We start from the raw sequence: 14526 nt of genomic DNA on the forward strand, positions 1-14526 counted from the left end.
TAAAACCCTCTAGGGACTCCTCAAGATATTGAAAATGATGGATTCTGGTCATTACATTCTCCATGTCTTTGCCAACCACCTTTCAGCATGCCATTCTCTTCTGTGGTACTTGAAAATGGACCCTCATAGCTTCATGTACTTGAATACTTGGTCCCTGGCTGGTGCTATTTAGAGGGGGAAGTATGGAATCTTTAGGAGGTATCACCTTGCTGGAGAAAGTATGCTGCTGGTGTGGGATTTGAGGATTTACAGCCTCACTTTCCAGTTCACTCATTCTTTTTCTGCACTTCCACAGTTCCTGTATAGGCATGGCACATGGATGACCATACACCATTATATACACTTAGCCATTCATTTTTTATTTCTCATCTTCATAGTAAATGGTACGTTCCATGAAGGCAACATCTTTCTGCTACACCAGAGCTCCATACATAGGTGTTACATAGGTACAAAAAGAATAAAAGAGCTAGTTAAAGAAACTCTGTAACAGTTCATTATTAATATTATAAATATACATATAGCCATATCAATTAGAATTTAAGCTCACTTTCAACATAGGGATGCTACATTTATTGCATTCAAAGATCTGGAATGAATCTTAAGAATTCTACAATGATTCTAGCAAAACCTTACATAAGTAATAACAGCCTGAATGCATAATACGTATCTGTGTGTTTACTTATATTATAATGTATACATCTGTATAAAAACATGATTATATGCATATGACATAGAAGATTACAGAGTTACTAGATAATATCTACATTGATATTATCTAGGTATAGAACACTAGGTATATACATATATATTGTACATATATAAGTACAACATGTATATACACAAAAAAAAAATCTTTGAATTGGGAGTTTTATAAAACAGAAGATTTGGGGTAGGAAACTTGGCAAGATATGGTGGCTACTAATTTCCACTAGTTCTTTAATAGTGATTTGTTATAAATCCAAGCACATATGTGAATTTAATTTAAACTCCCAAAGTTTTACATTTAAAAGTATTTTTAACTATGAATGGTAGGGACACAGACACACTCTCACGCACATACATACACATGCACATATAAACATAAATATCACACACATATATATACATATATTGTGTGTGTACATGCCTGTGTGCATGCATGTGTTTTAAGAAAAGATGTGTGTGTGTGTGTGTGTATAGTTTATGTATATATCTATATATATAAACTATAGGACCATTTAAGAGACATAGTTTCAGTCCAATTTCATACTGCCTAACCAACTGGTCAAACCCATGTTACTGCTCAAGCAGTGATGTTTGCAGGGGGAAAAGAACAGTTTAATCACATATGAAAAATGTGTGAAATACGTAATATAAATTTAGGTTGTCTTGGTGGCATATCTAATGTTTGAGGCCTTAGACCATATAGTTGTTCTGTAGCATCTTTAAATGTTGATTATGTTTATCTGTTATATGAATTCTTGTGACAGTTGCTGCTAGCTCCCTATACAAAACTTTCTCCCTTTCTTTCTAACAGAACTCTAATTTTCACCTATGAACAGCAAATGACCTTTATTTCCCAGTCTTCCTACAACTTACTTCATAGTGGTGGCCAGTTAGACAAGTGAAGTTATCAGTAGTCAAGGCTTAGCTTGATAGCTCTCCCACTTGGGTTGACAGAGAATATATGACTAGAGTGTCAGTAGCCACTTTGTAGACATGAGGCCTTGGAGCAGCTGACTTGCTAAGAACTTTAATATGCCAGGAAATGGGGGGCAAAGGACAGGATGAAATGAGAATCAGAAATGAGAAGTGGTCTTTGGCAGAGGTAGTGTGGGGAAGTAGTAGAAATAATCTGGAACTAGAAAACTTTAACAGCTTGAAATACTGAATATGCTAAGAAAGAATGCCATATGTTTAACATAATATGAAAATGTGTCAATCTCTAAAAATCCTACAAAAATGGAAGGACAAAGACAAAACAGAACTGTAGTGTAGGCCTTTCTACCTTTACTTGAAGACCAAGGGATGTGCAATGACTCATGTCATCATACAGGGCCACATGGTGCCCTGATCTAGTGCCCTTGAGGGTATTGAATTTAATCTGCAATGCTGATCACTATAAAGCTTATTATATGCAAGTACCTGGTACTTCCCCCAAACTCTGGTATCTTTATTCCCTGACAATGATTCAGAGAATGAAGGAGGATATTATTTATTGGGCCCTTTATTTTAAAGCCTTAGAAGGAATGTGTCAAGTAGTCTCAAGATGTCCAACTTAGCACAAGTCATATAGAAATCATCAAAGTTTCATTGCCCATTTGAATCTTCTAGAATCTTTCCAAAAGGGCTGACCTCTAGTTTGCTGTATGTAATGGAAAACATATGAGTAGAAACAAAAGACAAATGCAGAGACATGTTTCATGCAGTTTATCAGTTGTGGCTAGAACAGAACATTCCAGTCAGGGCCTCTGTTGGAGAACAGACATCTATTGAGTTTTCACAGTTCCCTGTCTCCACTCTGATTCCACTTGATGAAGAGGAGAGCTATTGTGACACACTGCTCTAGAAACTGGGACAAGCATAGCCCATTCAGCCATGAGACACCCAAGTGCAATATGTTGCTCAGTCAAGCTCAGCTCCTTAATTGATAGAAAGAGACAGAAAACAAACGTGAGAATTTGCAAAGGAAATATCCTTCAAATCTACAAGGAAACATTGACATTCAAAGAAAGCATATGATGAATCTAAATTCTCTTTTATAATGTATTTACCTATGAATGCATGCCTTCATCTTAGGATATGAGTGCATATCTCATTCTGAATACAGAGAGTGAGCTAGTTACTGCTCTACAAATAGCCTTTATGATTTCAAAATGGTGCTCACTAATTACATAAAATGTGTTTGTTTATGTGGTTTCACGCGTGTACTTTGGATATGGCAAAACCTTCATTGCCCTTCTTGTCCCCTCCCAACTTCCCCTTCCCTTAATACATTTTAGTATCACTAATTGCCAAAACCAGTGTTCCTTCTAAGAAGGAAAATTCTGCCTAACCTTTCTCCATGGCCAAGGGTCTGTTCTCTGGGACTACATGACACGGCAGCATCTTTCAAACAGTTACTACCTCTTCTCAGAGCTAAGTATCACTGCACTGCAGTTTAATGCAAGACATGTTTGAAGTCCTTACCAGAGGCAGCAGCCCAGTGCGAGACAATATAACAAACCCTCAATCTGACCTTCAAAATATTATCCTTCCTGAGACAGCGAGGGACACAGACCTGGGAACACAAATAACTGTAGCAGAAAACAGCATAGATGAAAGAAAATAAAAACAGACATTGTGGAAGAACTGTCAGCAAACTGAAGAACAACACAGGTGTGAGGAGGAATTAGAGTCAGCACACTTACGCTTCTTGACTCTGATGTACTCCTAAAATCCAAGTTTTCTTTCTATTTGTCTATTTGTCTATACATGATTTATACATATGTATAAATCATGTGATAAGGCCATTAGTAATTCATCATGGTTTATATTTGAAGTAATATTTCTTTTCCTTTTTCTTTCTTTTCTCTCCTTCAGCATCCTTCCCTTCCACCTTTCTTTCCTTTGAGGCAAGATATCACTATGAAGCCCAGGCTGGCTTTGGTTTTGTGATCTTCCTGCCTCAGCCTCCCAATTACAGGTATGTACTACCATATCTAGCTTAAACAAACTTTGAAAAAAAAACACTACATCAGTATTCCAATAAGCTTGCCCTATCTAATAACCCAGGTACTACTATCAGAACAAAGTCCAGCTCTTCTAAAGCAAATGTAAAAAGACATGGCCAAGGTACCTTTCCAAGAGTGTTAGTATTTACCAGAAAGATGGCAAAGCACCAAAAAAAAAATCTGTTAACTGGTTTCCTTTTCTTCAGTCTATTATTCTCTGAGAAAAATGTAACTAAACATCCATAGAGACATTGTAAGCCAGGCCACAGCTACAAATGCTATAACAAAGACTCAGTGTCCCGTCAGGAGTCTGAAAGCCTTTCCCACTACCTCTCTGCTAATAGAAATTCACAAAGAAAACAAACATCGTAGAACTTTTATGGAAGGGGGGATTTGTAAAAGGGAAAGATAGAAAAGGATAAAATGTTAAAAAGCAACTTTCCAGGAGAGAAATCAGCAAACACTATCTCTGGAAATCAAGGTCAACATGAGCTATGACTAGTCTCCATGACACCTGTCACGCACAATAGAAATGGGACATGACCTCTGTGGTCTTTTGTAGTCAAATCCATAACCTAGTCTTCTCATGTCAAAATTACTAGATAAACCACCTGGCAAGGTGGCTCACAGGAAAAGACTTCTTTAAGGCTGATTATTGAGTTCAATCCACAGGACCCACATGGTAGAAAGCAAGAAACGAATTCCCTGGGCTGAAGTAATGGTACAGTGGTTAAGTGTACACATGTACTATTTGTCTAACAAACCTGAGTTCAGATTCTAGCAGCCAAGTTCAGTTATCTCACAAATGCCTATAACACCAGTGCCAGGTGATCCAATGACCTCTTTGGCCTCTGAGGTTATCCACACTCACATGTACACACTCATACACATACATGCATATCCATCATTTAAAATAAAAATACACATTTTAATCATTTAAAGATTAAAATTAGATCTTTCTTAAAAAGGAAGTGACTTCCCCAGGTCCCCTCCATGAATGCCATGGAGTACACAAAACCAAATACTTTCATCTGGGCTTTGCCTCCACTCTCATATTCTATATACTGTGTTTCAATGACTTATTGTGGCATATATGAGTCATGGTTCCAGATGTACTCAAGTTGACAACCAAAAGTAGCCATCACAAGTCCACCCTTGACACACCTTATGTTATGATTAACTTACAAGTGAAAAAATAATTAGGCCATAATTATGCCTAAATATGATATAACTATCCCATATACAATTGCAAATGCATTATATATCTAATAAGGTCATAATTATACCTAATATGCTATAATTATTGTTCATACAACTACAAATACATTATACATTTTAGAATAGGTGGCAATATCTCTTAAGTGACATTCTTTTAGCATCTCTGTTATGATTTGAAAAGGCTTTGCTCCCATATATTCATGCATTTCAATGTTTGGCTCATAGGGAGTGGGACTATTAGGGGGTGTGGCCTTATGGGAGGAGGTGTGGCCTTATTAGAGGAAGTATGTCACTGTGGAGGTGGGACTTCGTGGTCTAAAATGTTCAAATTATGCCCATGGTGAAACACATTCAGTCTTCTGGCTGTTTTTGGATCAAGATACAGACTTTCATCTTCTCCAGTATCATGTCTGCCCACCTGCTGACATGCTTCCTACCCTGATGATTACGGACTAAACCTCTGAAACTGTAAGCCAGGCTCAATTAAATATTTTCCTGATTAAGAATTGCCTTGAAGAGACCTGATGTGCCAGGGTGAAGAGGATACCTGGGGCAGGTGGTGGTGGTGGGGACCCTCTTCTCTCAGAAGAGAAGGGGGAGGAGGAGGGGGAAGACTTATGGGAGAGGGGTACTCAGTGGAGGGACAGCAATCAGGATGTAAAGTGAATAAAAAATAAATAAAAGAGAGTTGCCTTGGTCATGTTGTCCCTTCACGGCAATAAACCTTAAGTATTCTCAAACTTAAATATGATAATCTTTGATATTCTCTTAATGTTACATCACATGATAAAGAAGTTGAGGAAGGAAAACACAAATATCTGTACAAATGCATTCTTAACAAAATATGACAGAAACACTCATGACAATTAAATCCTTGTTTCTGCGAATGGTCATGTGGCTTCATCTGGTAATTAAAATTACCTTTTTCTACTACCCTTCTGTATTTCCCCAATACTCAGCAAATGCCTCAGCAGATCTTGGCTCTTTTTCTGGGAAGAGTGATCCAAGCCATCAATCCTGATGGGGTCTACACTTACCTACTTGATTACTGAACTCCTCCTCAGAAAAAGTCACTTTTTGATAAACAATTACGTTGTTCACAAGTATCTTCACATCCATCACCCATTTGGAGAGATCTGTCCATATACTTCTTTGCCAGATGTCTTTCTCACCAATATTCCAATCATACTCTTCCCAAGTCCTAACCATTCAGCCAGTCTATCTGCTACAGTCAGATTTTAATCAGTGTAAAAATGCATATCTAGCCATTTCTTATTCCAAACAAAATGATGACTTGTACTGCCTGATGTTCTGCCACCTGGGAAGGCTTCCCTTGGTCACTGTCTTTCAGGGTTGCCTCAGAAAGGAATTGCAATGTTGCAGCTGTCCGTTTCTAGGAGGTTCCTGCATTATATGCAGACCTATCACCAATTAGACCCTTGTCTTCTCTTCCTCGATCAATCAAATGTAGGGCACACCCATAAGGCTGGAGGTGCATGTTTGACAGCAGACAGCATTGTAGTAAAAATAGAAACCACAGGCATTTGGGCAGCTTCTCTACATAACTTGCTTGTGCCTTCAGGAGCTGCTCAGGCCTGATACATAACTACTTCCATTTGATAATAGTCAGCTGCTTGCATGTCCTACTTAATAACTTGATCAGTCATGTTGAAGGACATTTCCTGTCCAATAACACTGGAACAGTGGAAGACCTGTGACTAGATCAGAAAGGTAAGGTGGAGCTAAAAGTGGAAGAGACAGGGAGAAGTCCACAGACGGGGAAGAGGAATGGCAGCCAGCATCAAAAGGTTAGAAATATTGGGATAAAGCTTTATCACTTTTAATTGGCTCTGGATTTACTGTATTGGCATCTTTTAATTGTGTTTAAAATATACATGAATCTAACTGACTAACTAAATAAGCATTAAGAGTAGTGTTTCTACTGGGAATTTGAGGTGAAGAGGTGGCAGACCAGGGGATCTGTGGACAAGTGAGTGAGATGAACCGACCAGAGATATGGCCAGGCCAGCAGGACTGCTGGGGAGCTGGGGTCAAGGTAAAGCATGATCCCGCTGTGGTGTTATTCCAAGGTGGGGCAGGAGAGTTGGCAGTATTTTTTAATATTTCTGAAACACAGATAATATCAGCTTATGATGGACAGTTCGGGTTGCATGGGAACTTGGTGGCCATTATAAACATTCAATTTCCATTAATGCCCAACAGCAGACCAAAGCTGTTTTTAAGAGGCAGGAAATAGTTGTCTGCAGATGGTGCAGATGGAGCTTTGCTCAAAAATCCCAAAGGTCTCTTTTGTGATTCACTTATAGGAGCCTGCCAGAAGCTTCAAATAGCATTCCTGTCTGCTACTGACACTTAAGTATCATCGAGCTTGCTTGATCATATGCTCCAAGTGGTAGAGTGGCCTGCACAGCAGCTTGGAACTGATAAAGAACCTTCTCTTGTTCCAGGCCCTGCAAAAAGCTAGCAGCTTGCTGAGTCACTTGGAGTATGGGCCAGAGTAGCACACCTAAGTGAGGAATGAGCTGCTTCCAGAATCCAAATAGGTCCACTAAACATTGGGCTTCTTTCTTGGTTGTGGGAGAGACCAGGTGCAATAATTTATCTTCAGAAGAACTATCTCTGCATGCCCCACACCAATGGACTTCTAAGAAACTCCTTGAGGTAGAAGGCTCTTGAATTTTGGTTGGATTTATTTCCAATTCTCTGATGCCCATATGCATTACCAATGAATCTAAAGTGGATGCTACCTTCTGCTCACTTGGTCCAACCAGCATAATGACATTGATATAATGTACACATTTATATTTTGTGGAAGAGATTGATAATCAAGATACCATTTAACTAAGTTATGACTCATGGCTGAAAAAATAATATGTCCTTGAGATAAAACTGTAAAAGGTGTACTGCTGGCCTTGCCAACTATAAGCAAATTACTTCTAGTGGTCCTTGTGGACAAGTTCGAAGAAAAAAGCATTTGCTAGATCAATAACTGCACACCATGTACCAGATGTGTGAATCTGCTCAAGTAAGGACAACACATCTGGCATAGCAGCTACAATCCCAGACATTACTTGACTGATTTTTCTTTTTCTTTTTATCAATCATATGATTTATTATTTATTATACTAAAACACATTTATTTTAACAATCTCATCATTTCACTTGGCATGTACCATTTCTCTCTTAAATTCTTAAATAATCATATTCAATGGTAAACGATTAGAAGAAAACATGGGCCTATCTTCCTAATTATCATCTACATTAAAAAGTCGTGCTCTTTGAAGCTAAAACCACTGTTTTTAGTTTTAATTGTTTTTCTAATTTTATTTTTATTATATTCAACACAATATATATTTTATACCAATCATTAAAGTAATGGACATGTTATTAAATGAACATAAAGAGATAAAGTCTTTTTGTTTGTTTGTTTGTTTTGTTTTTAGTAGGGCTTAAAATCTTGGCTCTTACTGTGGTATAAACTCAAAATACAAACAATTTTTAGACATTGGAGTTCACTGTAATAAGGCTGTACTTCAATGTCCCTCACATCACCAAAGGACTTTACCTCCATAGTAGCTAAGCTAAGAGTTGACAGTTCTGTTGCACCAAGGAACAATTATTTGGATACAGATTTCCTGCTATGCTCAAAGCTATTTGACTTGAGTGATTGTCATCATTCTCAGCCCACAGGGAACAGGTTATATTCATATAAGAAATGATGCCTGTATTAAGATGGTCTATCCATGAAGTCATTCATCAACTATTTCAATGAACAATGGTTCTGCTTGGAGGGTGGCTCAGACATTAGGTGAGAGTAAGATTCTTGTTTATTGGCTGTGATGATTTTGAAAAGCATTCATCTCAGAAAAAGAGTAACTTATATGGTCCTCTTCTTCAAAATTGATGTAAAAATTATAAATATCAGCAAAACATTCAGTCTCACTCTTTGTTGTTTTCTTACAAGCCACCTCCCAAATTAATTGTCTGTTTCTTTTGACTGTATAAATAATTTTGAAATATGTAAGCTGTTCTTAAAACCATAGTATAGTGTAAAAACATCAAGTAAACAATCTTACTAATAGAGAGGCTGAGATAGGAGAAGCATAAGTTCGACACCATTATGTGGGACATGGCAAGACACATACAAACATGCAGAACATTTATATGGATTGTACAATATTGAACATATCTCTCCAATTACCAAATTAGAGAGACCACTGGGTGACAGTCAACGAATTTCTAATTCCTAGTATTTTTAAATTTCAATAGATTAGGATATGTTGGTAATATTAATTTTCATATTAAGAGATATTAAAGAAAAGTGATTACTTCCTGTTATTGTTGTTAGGAGCAGAATTATATTTGTGTGGGTTTCTTGAAGGGTTACTTTCTTGCTTTTTCTAGTTTCCTTCCTTGTGTTGGTGTTTTCCATCTATTATCCTTTGTAGTGCTGGATTTGTGGAAAGATACTGCGTAAACTTGGTTTCGTCATAGAATATTTTGTTTTCTCTGCCTATGATAACTGAGAGTTTTGCTGGGTATAGCAACTTGGGCTGGCATTTGTGTTTTCTTAGGGTCTGTATGACATCTGCCCAGGATCTTGTAGCTTTCATAGTCTCTGGTGAGAAGTCTTGTGTAATTCTGATAGGTCTACCTTTATATGTTACTTGACCTTTTTCCCTTACAGCTTTTAATAATCTTTCTTTGTTTTGTGCATTTGGTGTTTTGATTATTATGTGCCAGGAGGACTTTCTGCTCTGGTCCAGTCTATTTGGAGTTCTGTAGGCTTCTTGTATGTTCATGGGCATCTCTTTCTTTAGGCTAGGGAAGTTTTCTTCTATAATTTTGTTGAAGACATTTACTGGCCCTTTAAGTTGGAAATCTTCACTCTTTTCTGTACCTATAATTCTTAAGTTTGGTCTTCCCACTTTGTCCTGGATTTCATGGATGTTTTGGGTTAGGAGCTTTATGCATTTTGCATTTTCTTTGACTGTTGTATCAATGCTTTCTATGATATCTTCTTCACTTGAGATTCTCTCTTCTATCTTTAGTATTCGTTTGGTGATGCTTGCATCTATGACTCCTGACTTCTTTCCTAGGTTTTTTAGCTCCAGGGTTGTGTCACTTTGTGATTTCTTCATTGTTTCTAGTTCTATTTTTAGATCCTGGATGGTTTTGTTCATTTCCTTCACCTGTTTTCCTGAAATTCTTTAAGGGATTTTTGTTTCCAGCTGTTTACCTGTGTTCATCTGTATTTCTTTAAGGGAGTTATTTACACCTCAACTGGGTAGGTGCAGGCTGGATTATATGCTCATGCCAGCTGGCCCTTGGTCTGGTGCCAAGGATTCATTCCAGGGCTTGGTGACTATTAGGCAAGCACACTACTGAGTTACATTTCCAGTCTCAAAAAGTTTTCTTCTTTTAAATGGATAGTGATATACATTATTTAGTTGAAGTATTTATACTCCATTAAATAATTTTCTCAAGTGCATAAACCAGGCTGGTCTTGAACTAAAATGTCCACCTTCTTATGCCTAAAGACTTCATGTACTACCATGCTGTCAAGTTGCGTTAGAAACATTTAAAAGAATTTTTTATCATTTTAATTTACAAATGTAAAGATTTAAAATAAGTCAGACATTATATCCTATGCATCTATTTAATATTATAATCAAACAAAAATTGTAAAACTTCATTTAAATGGCCTGGGCGGGTCGTTCAGTAATCTAGTGCGCAAATGTAAGACTGTATAAATATATAAGGTTCAACATTTCATCCTAAAGCAAAAGAATATATCTTTTACTCAGCACCTCATGGTACCTTTTCATGTCATGGTCTATTTATTAACTGGAAGAAGGCCTACTTTTACGCATACTGTAAGAAAAAAATAATGAGGGGCTGGAGAAGAATGATTTAGGGCACAGAAGAAAGAGAGGACATCTGGTGGGGATGCTGGCGACAGGCTGGCAGCAATTGGAGGCATCTTATGGCCTTTTTGGAATGCTGGTTCTTCTCTAACAACCTCAGGTGTTTATCTAAGATAAGAACCAGTTGGTTCCCATAATCATCCTTGTAAAAGAGGCTTCTAACAAGGGGTCAGCAAAAGGGGATTCTCAAGATGGGGGCTATTGAAAATCTGATTTCCCAGCTTGGTCTCCTACAATTTCATCCTAAATCAAAAGAATATACCTTTTTCTCAGCACCTCATGGTACCTTCTCCAAAATCGACCATATAATTGGTCACAAGACAGACCTCAACAAATATAAGAAGATCGAACTAACCCCATGTCTCCTATCAGATCACTATGGAGTAAGAGTGATCTTCAATAGCAACAAAAACAACAGAAAACCCACATACACATGGAAACTGAACAATACTCTAAATGCTCTACTCAATGATACCTCAGCCAAGGAAGAAATAAAGAAAGAAATCAAAGACTTTTTAGAATTTAATGAAAATGAAAGCACAACATACCCAAATCTATGGGACACAATGAAAGCAGTGCTAAGAGGAAAACTCAAGCCCTGAATGCCTTCAAAAAGAAATTGGAGAGAGCATATACTAGTAGCTTAACCGCAAACCTGAAAGCTCTGGAACAAAAAGAAGTTAATTCACCAGGAGGAGTAGAAGACAGGAAATCATCAAACTCAAGGCTGACATCAATCAAGAGGAAACAAAGAGAAGCATACAAAGAATCAATAAAACCAGGAGCTGGTTCTTTGAGAAAATCAACAAGATAGATAAACCCTTAACCAGACTAACCAAAGGGCTCAGAAACAGTATCCAAATTAACAAAATTAGAAATGAAAAGGGTAATATAACCACAGAAACTGAGGAAATTAAAAAATCATCTGATCCCACTACAAAAGCATATACTCAACACTACTGGAGAATCTGGAGGAAATGGACAATTTCCTAGACAGATACCAAATACCAAAATTAAATCAGGATCACATAGATCATCTAAACAGTCCCATAACCCCTAAAGAAATAGAACGGGTCATAGAAAGTCTTGCAACCAAAAAAAGCACAGGACCAGAAGGTTTTAGTGAAGAATTCTATCAGACCTTCAAAGAAGATCTATCGCCAATACTCTTCAAACTATTCCACAAAATAGAGACAGAAAGAACAACTTGATCTATGAAGATACAATTACGCTAATCCCAAAACCACACAAAGATCCAACAAAGAAAGAGAACTTCAGGCTAATTTTCCTTATGAACATCGATGCAAAAATACTCAATAAAATTTTTGCCAACCAAATCCAAGAACACATCAAAACGATCATCCCAGGAATGCAGGGATGGTTCAATATACAGAAATCCATCAATACAATCCACTACATAAATAAACTCAATGCAAAAACCACATGGTAATTTCATTAGATGCTGAAAGAGCATTTGACAAAATTCAGCATCCTTTCATGCTAAAAGTCTTGGAAAGAACAGGAATTCAAGGTCCATTCCTAAACATAGTAAAAGCAATATACAGCAAACCGGTAGCCAACATCAAACTAAATGGAGAGAAGCTTGAAGCAATCCCACTAAAATTAGGAACTAGACAAGGTTGTCCCTTCTCTCCATATCTTTTCAATATAGTACTTGAAGTTCTAGCTAGAGCAATTAGACAACATAAGGTCAAAGGGATACAAATTGGAAAGGAAAGTGTCAAACTATCACTATTTGCAGATGATATGATAGTCTACTTAAGGGACCCAAAAAACTCCACCAGAGAACTACTACAGCTGATAAACAACTTCAGCAAAGTGGCTGGTTATAAAATAAACTCAAGCAAATCAGTAGCCTTCCTATACTCAAAGGATAAACAGGCTGAGAAAGAAATTAGAGAAATGACACCTACCTTTCACAATAGCCACAAACAGTATAAAGTACCTTGGTGTGACTCTAACCAAACAAGTGAAAGATCTGTATGACAAGAACTTCAAGTCTCTGAAGAAGGAAATTGAAGAAGACCTCAGAAAATGGAAAAATCTTTCATGCTCCTGGATTGGCAGGATTAATATAGTTAAAATGGCTATCTTGCCAAAAGCAATATTGAAATGCAATCCCCGTCAAAATCCCAACTCAGTTCTTCATAGAGTTAGAAAGAGCAAATTCATCTGGAATAACAAAAAACGCAAGATAGCTAAAACTATTCTTAATAGTAAAAGAACTTCTAGGAGAATCAGTATTCTGGACCTCAAGCAGTACTACAGAGCAATAGTGTTAAAAACTGCATGGTATTGGTACAGTGGCAGGCAGGTAGATCAATGGAATAGCACTGAAGACCAGAAATGAACTGACACACCTATGATCACTTGATCTTCGACAAAGGAACTGAAAACATCCAATGGAAAAAAAAAGATAGCCTTTTCAACAAATGGTGGTGGTTCAACTGGAGGTCAGCATGCAGAAGAATGGGAATTGACCCATTCTTATCTCCTTGTACTAAGCTTAACTCCAAGTGGATCAAGGACCTCCACATAAAACCAGACACAGTGAAACTAATAGAAAAGAAACTGGGGAAGAACCTTGAGGATATGAGCACAGGGGGGAAATTCCTGAACAGAATACCAATAGATTTTGCTTTAAGATCAAGAATTGACAAATGGGACCTCATAAAATTACAAAGTTTCTGTAAGGCAAAAGGACACTGTCAAAAGGACAAATTGGCAACCAACAAATTGGGAAAAGATCTTCACCAACCCTACATCTGACAGAGGGCTAATATCCAATATATACAAAGAACTCAATAAGTTAGATCCCAGAAAACCAAATAACCCTATTTAAAAATGGGGTACAGAGCTAAACAAAGAATTTTCACTTGAAGAACAACTTCGGATGGCTGAGAAGCACCTTAAGAAATGTTTAACATATATATATGTATATGTATATGTATATGTATATGTATATGTATATGTATATGTATATGTATATGTATATGTATTTCAATCTCCAAAACCCAGGAAGGAAAATTGTTAGTTGAAGAGGGACTACAACCTCTGATAAAGTAAATCACCCAGTATCATTCAGGTACCCTTGTTAAGACCAAAAACCTCTGCTTTTCCGCTGCACTTGGGCGTTCCCCCCCCCCCCCCCCCCCAGGCTTGCAGCGGCCCCTTGGGGTACCCAGGGTGACCGCCTCCGCCCCACGAATGCGCATGCGCACTACCAGTCCTCCTCCTCCTCCACCGGGGTTGCTGTGTCATGCCTGAGCGGAAGTCGCTGCCTAATGGAGAAGACCCATCCCTAAGATGGATGGTTTAAGCTTCCTCCTTTTCCTCCCTTGGCCCGTCTTGGCCTCTCAGGTCAGGCCTTACCTTGCACTCTCCCGAACACTTCGTAGTCCACAGACTTGAGCGGCTCCACCATGGCGGCCAGCCTTCTCGCGAGCAGCCTTAGCGGGCTGTGTGGCGCGGCTAGCGCGACGGCCGCCAGGGGATGGAGGCTCATGGGCGCTGGGTCGGCGCCCGGAGGTCGGGCTGAGCGGACGGCAGAGCGGCAGGCGGATGACGGAGGAGGGCAGATGACCTCAGTCCGCGGGCTCGGCGCGACACCGGGCGCTCGGGCTCCCCTCTGCGTTCCCCAGAAAACA

At 38.3% G+C, this 14526-nt stretch overlaps 1 protein-coding gene across 1 annotated transcript in view; it reads right to left on the reverse strand.

Annotated features, from left to right (window-relative positions):
* Acyp2 (acylphosphatase 2) overlaps positions 1 to 14526 on the reverse strand; it is a 170669-nt gene extending 156143 nt beyond the window's left edge. Inside the window, exon 1 of the mRNA XM_052199226.1 lies at positions 14252 to 14526. Coding sequence (XP_052055186.1) covers positions 14252 to 14384 — 133 coding nt within the window. The 5' untranslated portion in view covers positions 14385 to 14526. The remainder of the gene's footprint in view (positions 1 to 14251) is intronic.

Source organism: Apodemus sylvaticus, chromosome 11, assembly GCF_947179515.1.
Source record: "Apodemus sylvaticus chromosome 11, mApoSyl1.1, whole genome shotgun sequence".
Taxonomy (NCBI): domain Eukaryota; kingdom Metazoa; phylum Chordata; class Mammalia; order Rodentia; family Muridae; genus Apodemus; species Apodemus sylvaticus.